Below are 13,534 nucleotides of genomic sequence, written 5' to 3'. Positions count from 1 at the left end.
TGATTGTTTTCCAAAAGCTCCAGCACATCCTCTTTCTTAATATCTACATGCTCAAGCTTTTCAGTCTGCTGCAAGTCATCACTACAATCACCAACATCCTTTTCCATAGTGAATACTGAAGTAAGGTATTCATTAAGTATTCACAAATAGCACATTCACATATTTCCTCTGGTTCTATACACACTTTCCCACTGTTACATTTGATAAACCCTATTCTTTAACATCTTATCCTCTTGCTGTTCACATATTTGTAGAATGCCTTGGGGTTCTCCTTAATTCTGCCCACCAAAGCCTTCTCATGGCCCCTTCCAGCTCTCCTAATTTCCTTCTTAAGCTCCTTCCTGTGAGCCTTATAACCTTCTAGATCTCTAACATTACCTAGCTCTCTGAACCTTTTGTAAGCTTTCCTTTTCTTCTTGACTAGATTTATTACAGCCTTTGTATACCATGGTTCCTGTACCCTACCATAACTTCCCTGTCTCATTGGAACGTACCTATGCAGAACTCCACACAAATATGCCCTGAACATTTGCCACATTTCTTCCGTACTTTTCCCTGACAACATCTGTTTCCAATTTAAGCTTCCAATTGGAAAGCCTGATAGCCACATAATTCCCCTTACTCCAATTAAACGCTTTTCTAACTTGTCTGTTCCTATCTCTCTCCAATGCTATTGTAAGGAAGATAAGAGTTATGATCGCTATCTCCAAAATGCGCTCCCACTGAGAGATCTGACACTTGATCAGGTTTATTTCCCAATACCAAATCAAGTACAGCCTCTCCACTCGTAGGCTTATCTACATATTGTGTCAAGAAACCTTCCTGAACACACCTAACAAACTCCAGACCATCTAAACCCCTTGCTCTAGGGAAAGGCCAATCAATATTTGGGGAATGAAAATCTCCCATCACGACAACCCTGTTATTATTACACCTTTCCAGGATCTGTTTCCCTATCTGTTCCTCAATATCCCTGTTACTATTGGGCAGCCTATAAAAAACACCCAGTAAAGTTATTGGCCCCTTCCTGTTCCTATCCTTCACCCACAAAGACACTATAGACAATCCTTCCATGATGTCCACCATTTCTGCAGCCATGATACTATCTTTGATCAACAGTGCCACACCTCCACCTCTTTTGCCTCTCTCCCTGTCCTTTCTGAAACATCTAAAATCCAGCACTTGAAGTAACCATTCCTGTCCCTGAGCCATCCAAGTCTCTGTAATGGCCACCATGTCATAGCTCCAAGTACTGATCCATGCTCTAAGCTCATTCACTTTGTTCACAATTCTCCTTGCGTTAAAATACACATCTCAAACCACTGGTCTGAGCGCATCTCTTCTCTATCATCTGCCTATCCTCCCACACAAGCTGTCTCCAAGCTTTCTCTATTTGTGAGCCACCGGCCTCAATTCGGTTCCCATTTGCCAATGAATCTAGTTTAAACTCTCCCCAGTAGCCTTAGCAAACCTCCCTGCCAGGATATTGGTCTCCCTGGGATTCAAGTGCAACCTGTCCTCTTTGTACAGTTAACACCTGCCCCAAAAGAGGTCATAGTGATACAGAAATCTGAATCCCTGAGCCATGCATTTATCCTCCACCTCATTCTATTCCTATACTCACTGTCAAGTGGCATAGGCAGTAATCTCAAGAATACTACCTTTGCGGTCCTGCTTCTCAACTTCCTTCCTAACTCCCTGTAGTCTGTTTTCAGGACCTCCTCCCTTTTCCTATCTATGTCATTAGCACCAATATGTACCACGACCTCTGGGTGTTCTCCTTCCCACTGCAGGATAACGTGGACGTGATCTGAAAAAAATTCGGTTTTACATTTTTTTGTTTTAGTAGATACCTTTTCCTTCTGCGATTTTGTGTTTACTTTTCCAGTATAAAGATGGAATTAAGACTGATGCCACAGGAAGGTGGGCAAAAATCAGACTTTGCCCAAGGAAACCAAAACTTAGGCCATTAGGTCATGAAACAGGGATCATAATCAAATCTTAATTTATACAGTAATGAAATTTACATTTGAACATAAATTAATCATTGAGTTGGAGCTAACTTTGGCCTCCAACATATCTTGCTAAGGCAGCATCCAATCTATCCTTTGGTTTAATAGTTGACTATAGACAGTAAGATCATGCCCTTTTTGCATTGGGATGCTCACAATGATACTGGGACTTAATCAGGGACATGATTTTTACAAGTGGGTCAAGTTGCATACATGCCCCTAAACCTTCTCCTTCACCAATATTCAGGACCCCAAACACTTCTTCCAGGTGAAACGACACTTCTCCCACAAGACTGTCGGAGTCATCTACTATATCTGGTGCTCCCAGTGTAGCTTCCTCTACATTTGTGAGACCTGATGTACATTGGGGGAATTGCATCATCGATTACTTTTACTCCACTGCTACAAAAGATAGTTTTATTTTGGTGGCCACCAATTTTAATTCCATTTCCTATTCCCATTTTGACATGTTGGTCCATGGCCTTCTCTACTGCCATGACGATGTCACTCTAAGGTTGGAGGAATAACACCTCAAATAAACACGACACTGATATTCCATCTCTTTGCTTAACCTCCAACATGACAACATGAGCATCAATTTCTTTAGGTATTTCTCTGCCCTACTCCTCCTCTCATTTCCATTCTGGTTCCCCTCTTATCCCCTCTCTTCTCCTTACTTGGCTATCACTTCCCTCTAATTCCCTTCCTCCCATGGTCACTCTCCTGCCCTATCAAATTCAGCTATTTACCTCTTCCACATCACCTGCCAGTTTCTCACTTCATCCCCCTTTTCTCCCACCTTCCCCCTCCACCTGGTTTTACCTATCACCTGCCAACATGTACCCCTGCCGCTCTGCCCCACTTTCTTATTGCCTTCTTTCTCCTTCCTTTCCAATACCGATGCAGGGCCTTAGCCCAAAGCGTCGACCGTTTATTCTCCCCGTAAATGCTGCCTCACCTGCTAATGGCACCTATCCTTAAATTAGAGATGGGAAGTCATACCCCTTAAACACATATTCTGTGCATGTTGAATGCAACTTTTGCTACAAGGCTAGGAGTGCCATCTTGCAGGACATCAAGGGTGCACCTGCCTGCTCAAGTGAACAGGAAGGATTCTATGTACTCTATTGAAGACCAGAAAGATTTTGCCTTTACTTTGACAATATTCAAACTGTAATTGTCATCAGTAAAGTAGATCTTGACATTATCATGCTCTGATATTATCAAGATGATAGGTGGGATCTTTCTGGTGTCATTCCTGTATAACGCAAGCGGCCACACTCGGAACAGCTTGATTAGTTTTCAGTGCCTTGGGTCAATAATGCTATATAAAGACAACTACTTTCTTTCACACTCCTAGCCTGGGGAATCTGCACATTTAAGCCTATATGTCAACAGAAGTCATTTGTAACAGTTTATATCGGGAATTAAACCTGAAACTTGCTCATAAAAATTGCTGAGAAGGCACTCAGCCCATAATCCAAGAAGTTAGTGACATTGAGAAAGAGGAGGAATGCTCCTTCATCAACTTTTTGCTTTTAAAACAACTTTTATTTGTTGTTTTACATTACCATTTACTTCAAATTCTAATAGGTCAGCATGTGTAACACAGCTTCCAGTGTAAGAGCAGGCTTGCTTATTTTTCTGTTCAATTTATATTCTGTTTCATTTCATCGGCCATTTCCCTACGTTTTAACATGTAAAATCTGCTTTTCATTTTCTTCTCTGGAATGATGAAGAACTTGGAAGTTACTCCTATTTGATCTACCCAAGTTTAACATTTTATAAACATAGACCTTATGTTATATAATTTGACTGCCATAGCATGACTATGCAACTTCATGACTAAAATTGCACTTTGTAACAATGAATGCACTAAGATAAATAACTTTAAGATGGATGAACAAATTTAAGGTATTTTGCTTTCGGTGCTTCTAAACATTAAGTCATGGGAGACCAGCATTGATGTTTCTGTAAACAGTTCTAGAAGATTTATAGTTGCCTTTTAACAGGTCTGTGAGGCTTTTAGAGTAAAAGCACTAGGACAATCCACATTATGGGCTATATCTGTCAATGACCACATTTTCTATTGGCTGCATTGATCTAAAGTGGAAGTACATTATTACCGAAACTTTAAGCTTTTATACCACTTGGATAGATTCTGGTAAAATAGATTTTCTGAACCTTTATAATGACATATGACTAAGAGAAACCTCTTTTACCTTCTGGTCGAACAATGCATCACAATTCAACAATTTATTGTGCATTGCTAACACCACAATTGCTAACACCTAATTCAAAGATTGGCAACAGCTCCAGAGCTAACTTTCTAGGATCATGAGCATTAGCTGGGAATGTTGGTCTCCTGGATTCCCAACATAGACAGGCCATTGTCTTAAACCCGCTGCCCTGTTGTGCCCTGGTTCTTTAAGCTACCATTGCACCTTGTGTTTGGTTTTGAACCACTGGATCATAATGCACCTCAATACACTGCCACAGTATACTTGCGAAATACATTTAAATGGCTAGCAGGATTATTCTGATTACAACTACAGATCTTTCAAAGTTGTCAGCCAGATGATTTACACAAGTTTACAGGCAGCAGCAGTAAACTCATACGAATTCTGGTGCTGTCAAATGGGCTGCAGCCTCATAAAGCTAATTTTGATAATTAAGTGACTATTCATAATCACTGGTGATTAGGAAAACATTGCATCTTATTTTTTCATGTTATGTCTTAAAAAAGGATATGGACATTTTTTCCACAAACTTATCATGCACATCATCTGTCTTAGGAAACTTCTTGATGTCATTTTCAAGACGCTTAATTTGCTGCTCCATAGCATCTATACTGCTCTTGAGGTTTTGGTCTGAAACTGAACACAGGAAAAGATTCAAATTTAAAAAAAATAGTAACTCTGAAAAAGAAAATCAACTATCATTTGTAATACAGTTAATGCTGAAAGTCAGTAAAACCATTTAAAGTTCCTTGGTAGAGAGATGTCATAATTTCACTCACTCAGTTATGGCTCTCATTTCATTAAGTAAAATAAATGTTTAATAATACTTATATTAAAATGTATGTACTGTATAATTAAATTCAAAATGTACGTTGCTTCTTGAATATAGAAATCAACTGATGCCCAAATTCTGGTTTATGAATAAATGTCAACAAATCCTGACATAATTAAACTGTTTAAAAGCAAAATTAGATTTACCATGTCAAAGATGGGCTTTTAAAAATATTACATCTTAACACTTACTGCTAATTAGTACCCTTTGTAACTTTTTTCTGAAATTATTAATAATGGCGAATGTCTATTTAAATATGTTATGCTGTAATTTATTTCCTGTGGGGTGCCCAGTGTTTTATTTCTCAACAACTTAATCACTCTGTGAACAAATGCAAATTTTACTTCAATGAAGTTAAGTTACAAAACTGTCACAATATTATTTTTAACAATTAACAGCTCAAGATATTAATATTATGTTTATTATTGTATGAAAGAGAAGACTGCAGTTTCAACAATCTCCACATCATAGTCCATAGTTCACTAGGTCCAAAATCTGACTTTAGGCATAATTTCATTTGTGCAATCAGTGAAAATAACGTGTATATTTACAGTCAAGTCCCTTGCATACATTATAGCTTAGATGCTATTTATAAATCTTGAGGTGACATCACCTATTTCCAAGGAAAGAAGCCAGGCAGCTTTCAAAATAATCAACATTAATTAATCCCTAATGAATCCATGACCTTAAAGTAAAAGGGGATGTAAACATTGTAAATATCTTCTCACCACAGATCAAGTCAGTAAGTCATGGGAAATCATCTAGTACATTAATAAATACACAGCTTGGAACAGGCAGCAATTACATCTTCCACGCTATTTATACTGCTCACATGACTCATGCCCTCTATATAAGTGGCCAGACTCCGTTTCTTTCTACATAGGCATGAAACAAAATAAGATCGAAAACACAACAGGAAAAAAATTTGAACTGTATATTGCAACATCTTTGAAATGTTTCTGTGCATCATATCTAATATGTAACTGCAGAATAATGATCACAGACAGAAGTGGTTCCCAATCTGAATTGGTTGAGTGAAAGCTCGTTTCTCATTAAATTTATAAATGTAGAAAGCACATGACAATGAGACAAGTTGTGAGAGTGATTTTTGCTAGAAATTTTTGTACATCAGATGAGAACAGAGCAGCAGAATTTTGACAACTAGGTCTGTTAATGGCAAACTTCATTGTGACTGGCTGCTGTGTAGTTTAAACTTCTGAAATATTCCTGCAAATGCACAGCTTTGGGGCTAGATTTATTCAGTCTTGTACTGTGGCTCAGTGGGCTTGAGGGGAGAGAGGAAAAAATAGTACACCAATGGTGGTGTTTAGGTGGTGAAAGGGTAGTGTGGTATGCTTGTAACCATATAACAATTACAGCATAGCAACAGGCCATCTTGGCCCTTCTAGTCCGTGCCGAACGCTTACTCTCACTTGTAATGACACATGGTTGAAAGTGGAGGCCAGGAGATGAGGTTAACAATAGGGTCATGGATGATCAATAACTCCAAAAAGCAGATTAGGGATTTGATGACATGGATGCAAGGAATTGTGAAATGGTGGATTCAGGTGTAATGCTATGCCTGGCTGGTGCCCTGGCTGCCAATATATCTGGAAGCTTCTTTGCTGCAATGTAAGGTGCTTGCAGGACGAGTTTCCTTGCAACATTACCAATTGCATAGGAAATGTCATTACCCATTGCAACCCTGCATCAGCAGCCACAGAAGTATCATGTCAGATTTCTAGAGTACTCAAAACAATATGGCATTTCACCCCATATTTTTGATTACATATCAATGTAAAGCAGTATTATGAAATTGGATTTCTTAGCTGCTACCCACAGCAAATTTTCTAAATTACTGTTTCATTTCATTTTAAACATTAGATTAACCCTTTGACCAAAATGAACTGACTTACTACATTTAAAAAAGAGTACTGGTACTGGATATAAAAAATAAGTAATCCTCTAAACACTCACTTCACTGTGGATCTCTTAACATCCAACAAGTATGGATCCTTGGTCAAAATTAGAGGGTCACTGGTTCAACAGAATGTGCATTGGAAGTAGACCAAAGTGGAGAAGAGCACTCCAAAGAGAAAAAAATAAAATAAACAGGCTAATGACTCCATTCCACTTTTTGCAAATGTCACTCCACTCTTTAAGGAAGGAGGAAGGCAAAAGAAAGGGTATCATAGGGCCTTTAGCCTAACCTCAGCGGTTGGGGAAATGTTGGAGTCTATCATTAAGGATGAGGTTTTGGGTTAATTGGTAAAATAAGTAAAAGTCAGCATAGTTTCTGTAAAGGGAAATTTTGCCTGACAAATCTGTTCGAGTTCTTTGAGGAAGTAACAAGCAGAGTGGACAAAGGAGAGGCAGTGGATGTCATTTACATGGCTTTTCAGAAGGCATTTGGTAAGGTGCTACACATGAGGTTGCTTAACAAGATAAAATCCTGTGGCATTACATGAAAAATACTGTCATGGATAGCAGAATGGCTAAGGCAGAAGGCAGTGAGTGGGAATAAAAGGGGCTTTTTTCTGGCTGGCTGCCAGTGACTAATGGTGTCCCTCAGGGATCAGTATTGGGACTGTTATTTTTCACATTGTTTGTCAGTGATTTAGATCCTGGAATTGATGGTTTTGTGGTAAAGTTTGTGGACAATACAAAGATAGGTGGAGGGATAGGTAGTGCTGAGGAAGTAATGCAATTACAGCAGGGCTTAGACAAATTGGAAGAATGGGCAAATAAGTGGCAGATGGAATACTGTGTTGGGAAATGTATGATAATACATTTTGGTAAAGACTATTATCTAAATGAGGTGAAGGTTCAAATATCAGAGGTACAGAGGGACTTGGGAATCCTCGTGCAAAACTCCCAGAAGGTGAATTTACAGGTTGAGTCTGTGGTAAAGAAGCCAAATGCAATGTGGCACTTACATGAAATGGAATAGAATATAAAAGCAAGGAGATATTGCTGAGCCTTTATAAGACACTAGTCAGGCCACACTTGGAGCATTGTCAACAGTTTTAGGAACCCACATCTCAAAAAGGATGTGTTATTATTGGAGACAGTCCAGAGGAGGTTCCTGAGGATGATTCCAGGAATAAAGGGGTTGGCATACGAGGAGCATTTGGCAGCTTTGGGTGTGTACTCACTGGAATTTAGAAGAATGCGTGGGGATCTCATTGAAATCTACCAAATGTTGAAAGGGACTACATAGGGTGGATGTGGGGAGGATGTTTCCTATGGTAGGCGTAATCCAGAACTAGAGGGCACAGCCTCAAAACTGAGGGGCAAGTTTTTAGGAGAGAGGTAAGGAGGATTTTTTTTAGTCCAGAAATAGTGTATCTGTAGAATGCTCTGCCACAGATTGTGGTGGAGGCCCCATGCGTATATTTAAAGCAGAAGTTGATATTTTCCTAATTGGTCAGAGCATCAAAGGATTTGGCAAGAAGGCAGATATATGAGGTTGAGTGGGATCTGGGATCAGCCATGATGGAAATGCAGAGCAGACTCGATGGGCTGAATGGCCTACTTCTGCTCCTATGTCTTATGGTCTAATGACAGAGTGATAAATCCTCTAAGTAAAATTAGCTAAGAGGGCTAATAAGAGAAGGTAAAGACGACAAACTCCAATAGATCAGCAGCGAGGGAGGTAAAACTCGCAAGTTTAGTGTTACTGCAGGTACTCCCTTTCACAATTCCCAGTACGCATTGCTGACACTCCATGAGAAATAAAGATCTACAGTCAAATCTTCATATTGTTGAAGTCAATTATTAAAGCTCTAGGGCTGCAAAGAGGGTTTCAAAAGCAAGGGCAGCCTTTCTCAAAACCCAGATTGGTATTAAACGCAGTACTGAATTCTGTTCATGCATGTTTTGTCACCTGCGTGGATTAAGACCAAAATGGATGACATAACATGGCCGGCATCTGGATCAATAATTTCAATCACAATGATAGAATGCCCTGGGTGAATTTTACCCTGTGTATAATTCTAGTCACCATATCTCACTGTTTTATTCAAAATCAACACATACTGCATCTGTGGTGAAGGCAGACTCAATGATGATTCAAAAGGCAGAGTTTTAGGTATTTTTAAAAAATATTTGCATGGCCAGGAAGAAGTTACAGGAGAAGTGTAATTAACTGATCCACAATTTCAATGAGCAGCATGATTTGGCTTGGTTTATTGTTGTCTTGTGTACTGAGATATAAGGCAGATCAAGCCAAATATCAGTGCATCGAAGTAGTAAAAGGAAATAATGCAGAATATAATATAGCAGTGACAGAAGAAATGCAGGGCATGCAAACAAATATAGTGCAGATACCACAGCAAAGTAGATTGGGGGGATTAAGAGTTCATCTTTAGCAGATGAGAGGTTTGCTCAAGCATCTGATAATTGTGGGATAGAAGATGTCCTTGAGTGTGGTGTTATATGCTTTCAAACTTTTGTACTTCTGTTCCAATCGGCTTTCCCGATTCCGCGGGAAGTGTAGAGTTAACTGAAAAGGGGTTAGTTTGTGTAATGGACTGGATGCATTCAAAACTCTGTAATTTCATGTGGTACTGGACAGATCAGTTGCCATACCAAGCATTGATAGAATACCTTCTAAGGTGCATCCATAAAATCTGGCACGAGTCAAAGACCTGTTTAATTTCCTCAGCCTTCTTATGAAGGAGAGGTATTGGTGTGCTTTCTTGGTCAAAGAGTCCAAGAACAAATTATTTGTGATTTTTACACTGAGCAGTTTAAAGCTCTGAACCATTTGCATCTTAGCAACACTAATAGAGATAAATGTGTGCACTGCACTCCACTTCCTGAAGTCAATAAAGAGTGCCTTTTCTTTTGATGACTGAGGGAAAGGTCATGGTCTTGTCACTATGCCACTAGATACTCTATTTAAATGGACCAGATGATAACTAATTTTTTTGTTACACAGCTGAACCTGAGATTCTGTGAATTTAAATAATAAACACTTTTAAAAACTTGAAACACACAGTCTTGACATTTTGGCTTGGTATTCAATCTCATGTGCATATTAAATCTTTAACATTCTACACAATATTTTAACAAACAACTGCAAGGTTGCTTTTTCTATTCTGGATTTATAACTGAGATGTTTACGTGGTTGGCTGCTCAACCAGTTTAACAGTGTGATGACTGCTGCTTGCCAGGATCCCACAATTTAAGCACTTGACAAACATTGCAACAAAAAGAGGGAAAGGACTACACAACTGAGATCATCAAAACTTCATGGTCACATTCAGTCAACATCAAAGGCAAGCACTGTTGTTTCACTGCCTGACAACAAATCTAGGATGTCACTGCTCACAGTGAATGTCTATGACTGAACTTTAAGCCAGTTGTCACGTGATACAGGGTGCTACAGATGAAAGATACTCCACCATGGAACAAGGCCTGATCAAGTCCTTCAAAACTCTACAAGAGCCTTGTCTGAAATTGGCTACTCAGTAGAATTTGTTATCAACACATTCTTACATATCGGAAGGTTTTTCCTTATGTTGTCCTGATTTCAGTAAAATTTTAATCAATGGAGGATGGACTGCAAGGCTGGGATTTTAAATGGTACTCCAATTATTTTGTAAAAAAATTTACATTGGAGGAAGGGTCTTGAATTTCTTGGATTAAGAATGTGTCCCAAACAACATCGAGTGACTTTTGGTGCTACTATATAAGCATGGGTGAGAGATGAGGAAGAAATGATATCTGATTGTCGTTGATCAGCCTGTGGCACTACCATCAACAATAAGTAGGGCGGTGTGAAATTATATTCCCCCTGGCCTGAAATGCTTTTGAAATTGACGAAACCAAGATTCTTGAAATAACATCACTTAATCAACACATTTGAAGACATACTGAATAAAGGTAGTGCATTATTGCAAGGAGTCAATATCTTCAAGAAGTAAAAGTCGAAAATCAAGTCTCAAAGTGAAAGTTTGCACAGAAACAAAATACCTCTTATTGCTTTTAGATGCGAGATTTACATGTCAAATGATTCATCCTGGGTTAATTGTATCATTTGGGAAGTTGACATTTCACATACTTCCAGCTCCTCTTCCTCTCAAAATATAATGTACAATGTATGTTAATCAAAATGGCTTCTTTGTTTTGTTAAGAGAAGGAATGCTTCTTTGTATGATAAGTGTTTTCTCTCGCAGTTGTTTAGCTTTAGACTTGCTGATATCGGGATTGTATTCATTTGTTGACCAATGGGGAATGTTATTTTGTCTTGTGAGGCTGGGAGCTTGGGGGTTTTCGTGGTCTTTTCAGGGGAGTTGGGAAGAAGACGCCGAGGAAGGTGGACGTGCGCTGCACTGCTCGGTCCACCACCAGGGTGGTCCCAGGTGCAAGGACGTGGAGGTCGAAGGAAAGTGACGAGGGATTGAATGGTTCGATGGTTGAGCTCCAACGATGTGCATTAAACTGACTGAACTTTGATAAGTTGGCGCCTTTTACTTTATTTTCTTTTCCTTCATATATATTGTACTGCATAGTACTCTTTTAGTTTTAGTAAAATCTTTCAAATGTAACACTTATCCAACAGGCTGGTATATGTCTAGGGGAAAAGGAGATCCAGCCACTCACCAACCCCACCTCCCGTACACACAGGTGCTGTGAGAATCAAGTTTATGCCACGCATACACACACCATATCAAACTCACACCAGATACCACTATGGAATACACTTTAAAGATTTTACTAAAACTAAAAAAGTATTATGCAATACAATATATATGAAGGAAAAGAAAATAAAGTAAAAGGCGCCAACTTATCAAAGTTCAGTCAGTTTGTGTGTGTAGCATTCTGTATTCATTTTACCGATGATAGCTTAGTAGACAGATATGAATTAATAATTCATTGACACCGGTATGAATCCTACCATAGCAGATGGAAATTTAAAATAAATTCATTAAATAATTATGGAATCAAAGTGTCATACCTGTATTTATTTTCTGGGTAGTTATAAATACCCATAAGGTTCACTTAACATCCTTCAGGACAGGTAATCTGTCAACACTAACTAGTTTACATCTAGATTACAACTTCCAGAGAACAAATAACATTGACTCCCAACAGTTCTTTTAAATAGCTTGGCAACTTTGCTCAGGAGAAACTTGGAAACAAATACTACAACAGATGCCCATAACCAGTGAACAGAGAAAAACAATGGGCAGAACTGTTTATCTTAGAGAAACAGCTTTGGAGTTTTTGTATTGTCTGAAACTAACTGAGTGCTGTGGTTCTACAACACGATTTTTTAAAATATCAGAATGAATTATTTTGCACCATGTACTGTATGTAGAGTTTGAAAATGAATTGTTGAAATATTATGAAGAACGACAAACTAAATGTTTATTTTTAGCTAGAGAAACATTATATATATATTTTGTCTCTGACTTGCTGAGCTCCTCCAGATTTTGTGTCCTGCTCAAGGCTTCTAGGATCTGCAGAATTCCCTGTGTTTATATATACTTTGAATAATATTTTTCAGAGTAACTGGGTGCAAATGAACATGTTAATTCATAACCAGTTTATTTAAGCAGTCAGACTTCATCCACTTTGAGTTACTCAAGACCATACAACATCTTGGAGGTGCTGCAGAAATATTTGGTCCTCAAGCCCATTTACTCCAGTTCAGCTACAACAGTGGCTGCGTGAATATGTAGAATACATATGTAGAATACTGGCCAGCTATGTCCAATCCAATTCAAATCCAGCTTGTTACTGCACCCAACAGTTTAACCATGCTTAACAGCAAAGGAATGGAAGGTGCTTTTGACTGCATCATCAAGTGACATCACTAATGACTTCATCTGGCCACACATTTTCATACCCTCATCTTGCAAGTCCAGTTATTTGAATAGGATCACCAATAAAAAAAAAGTTAGTTTGTAATCCAAATAGGACATACATGGTAAATCGTAGGGCATTGAAGAATGCAGTAGAAAAGAGTGATCTAGGAATAATGGTGCATATTTCCCTGAAGGTGGAATCTCATGTGGATAGGGTGGTGAAGAAAGCTTTTGGTATGTTGGCCTTTATAAATCAAAGCATTGAGTATAGGAGTTGGGATCTAATGTTAAAATTGTACAAGGCATTGGTGAGGCCAAATTTGGAGTATTGTGTACAGTTCTGGTCACCGAATTATAGGAAAGATGTCAACAAAATAGAGAGAGTACAGAGAAGATTTACTAGAATGAATCAGCGCCTGAGTTGAAAAAAGGAAAGGTTGAACAAGTTAGGTCTTTATTCTTTGGAGCGTAGAAGGTTGAGGGGGGACTCGATAGAGGTATTTAAAATTATGAGGGGGATAGATAGAGTTGACGTGGATAGGCTTTTTCTATTGAGAGTAGGGGAGTTCCAACAAGAGGACATAAGTTGAGAGTTGGGGGTAAAAGTTTAAGGGTAACATGAGGGGGAATTTC

At 38.7% G+C, this 13,534-nt stretch overlaps 1 protein-coding gene across 4 annotated transcripts in view; it reads right to left on the bottom strand.

Annotated features, from left to right (window-relative positions):
* diaph2 (diaphanous-related formin 2) overlaps positions 1-13,534 on the bottom strand; it is a 615,614-nt gene that overhangs the window by 187,605 nt on the left and 414,475 nt on the right. For all 4 annotated transcript variants that reach the window (XM_059977309.1, XM_059977314.1, XM_059977312.1 and 1 more), the window contains one exon: positions 4,765-4,888. In XM_059977309.1, the coding sequence (XP_059833292.1) occupies positions 4,765-4,888 (124 nt within the window). The remainder of the gene's footprint in view (positions 1-4,764; positions 4,889-13,534) is intronic.

The sequence above is a fragment of the Hypanus sabinus genome, chromosome 8 (assembly GCF_030144855.1).
Source record: "Hypanus sabinus isolate sHypSab1 chromosome 8, sHypSab1.hap1, whole genome shotgun sequence".
NCBI classification, from domain to species: Eukaryota; Metazoa; Chordata; class Chondrichthyes; order Myliobatiformes; family Dasyatidae; genus Hypanus; species Hypanus sabinus.
The sequence above is the reverse complement of the archived record's forward strand: the minus strand, read 5'-3'. Positions and strand labels throughout refer to the sequence as shown.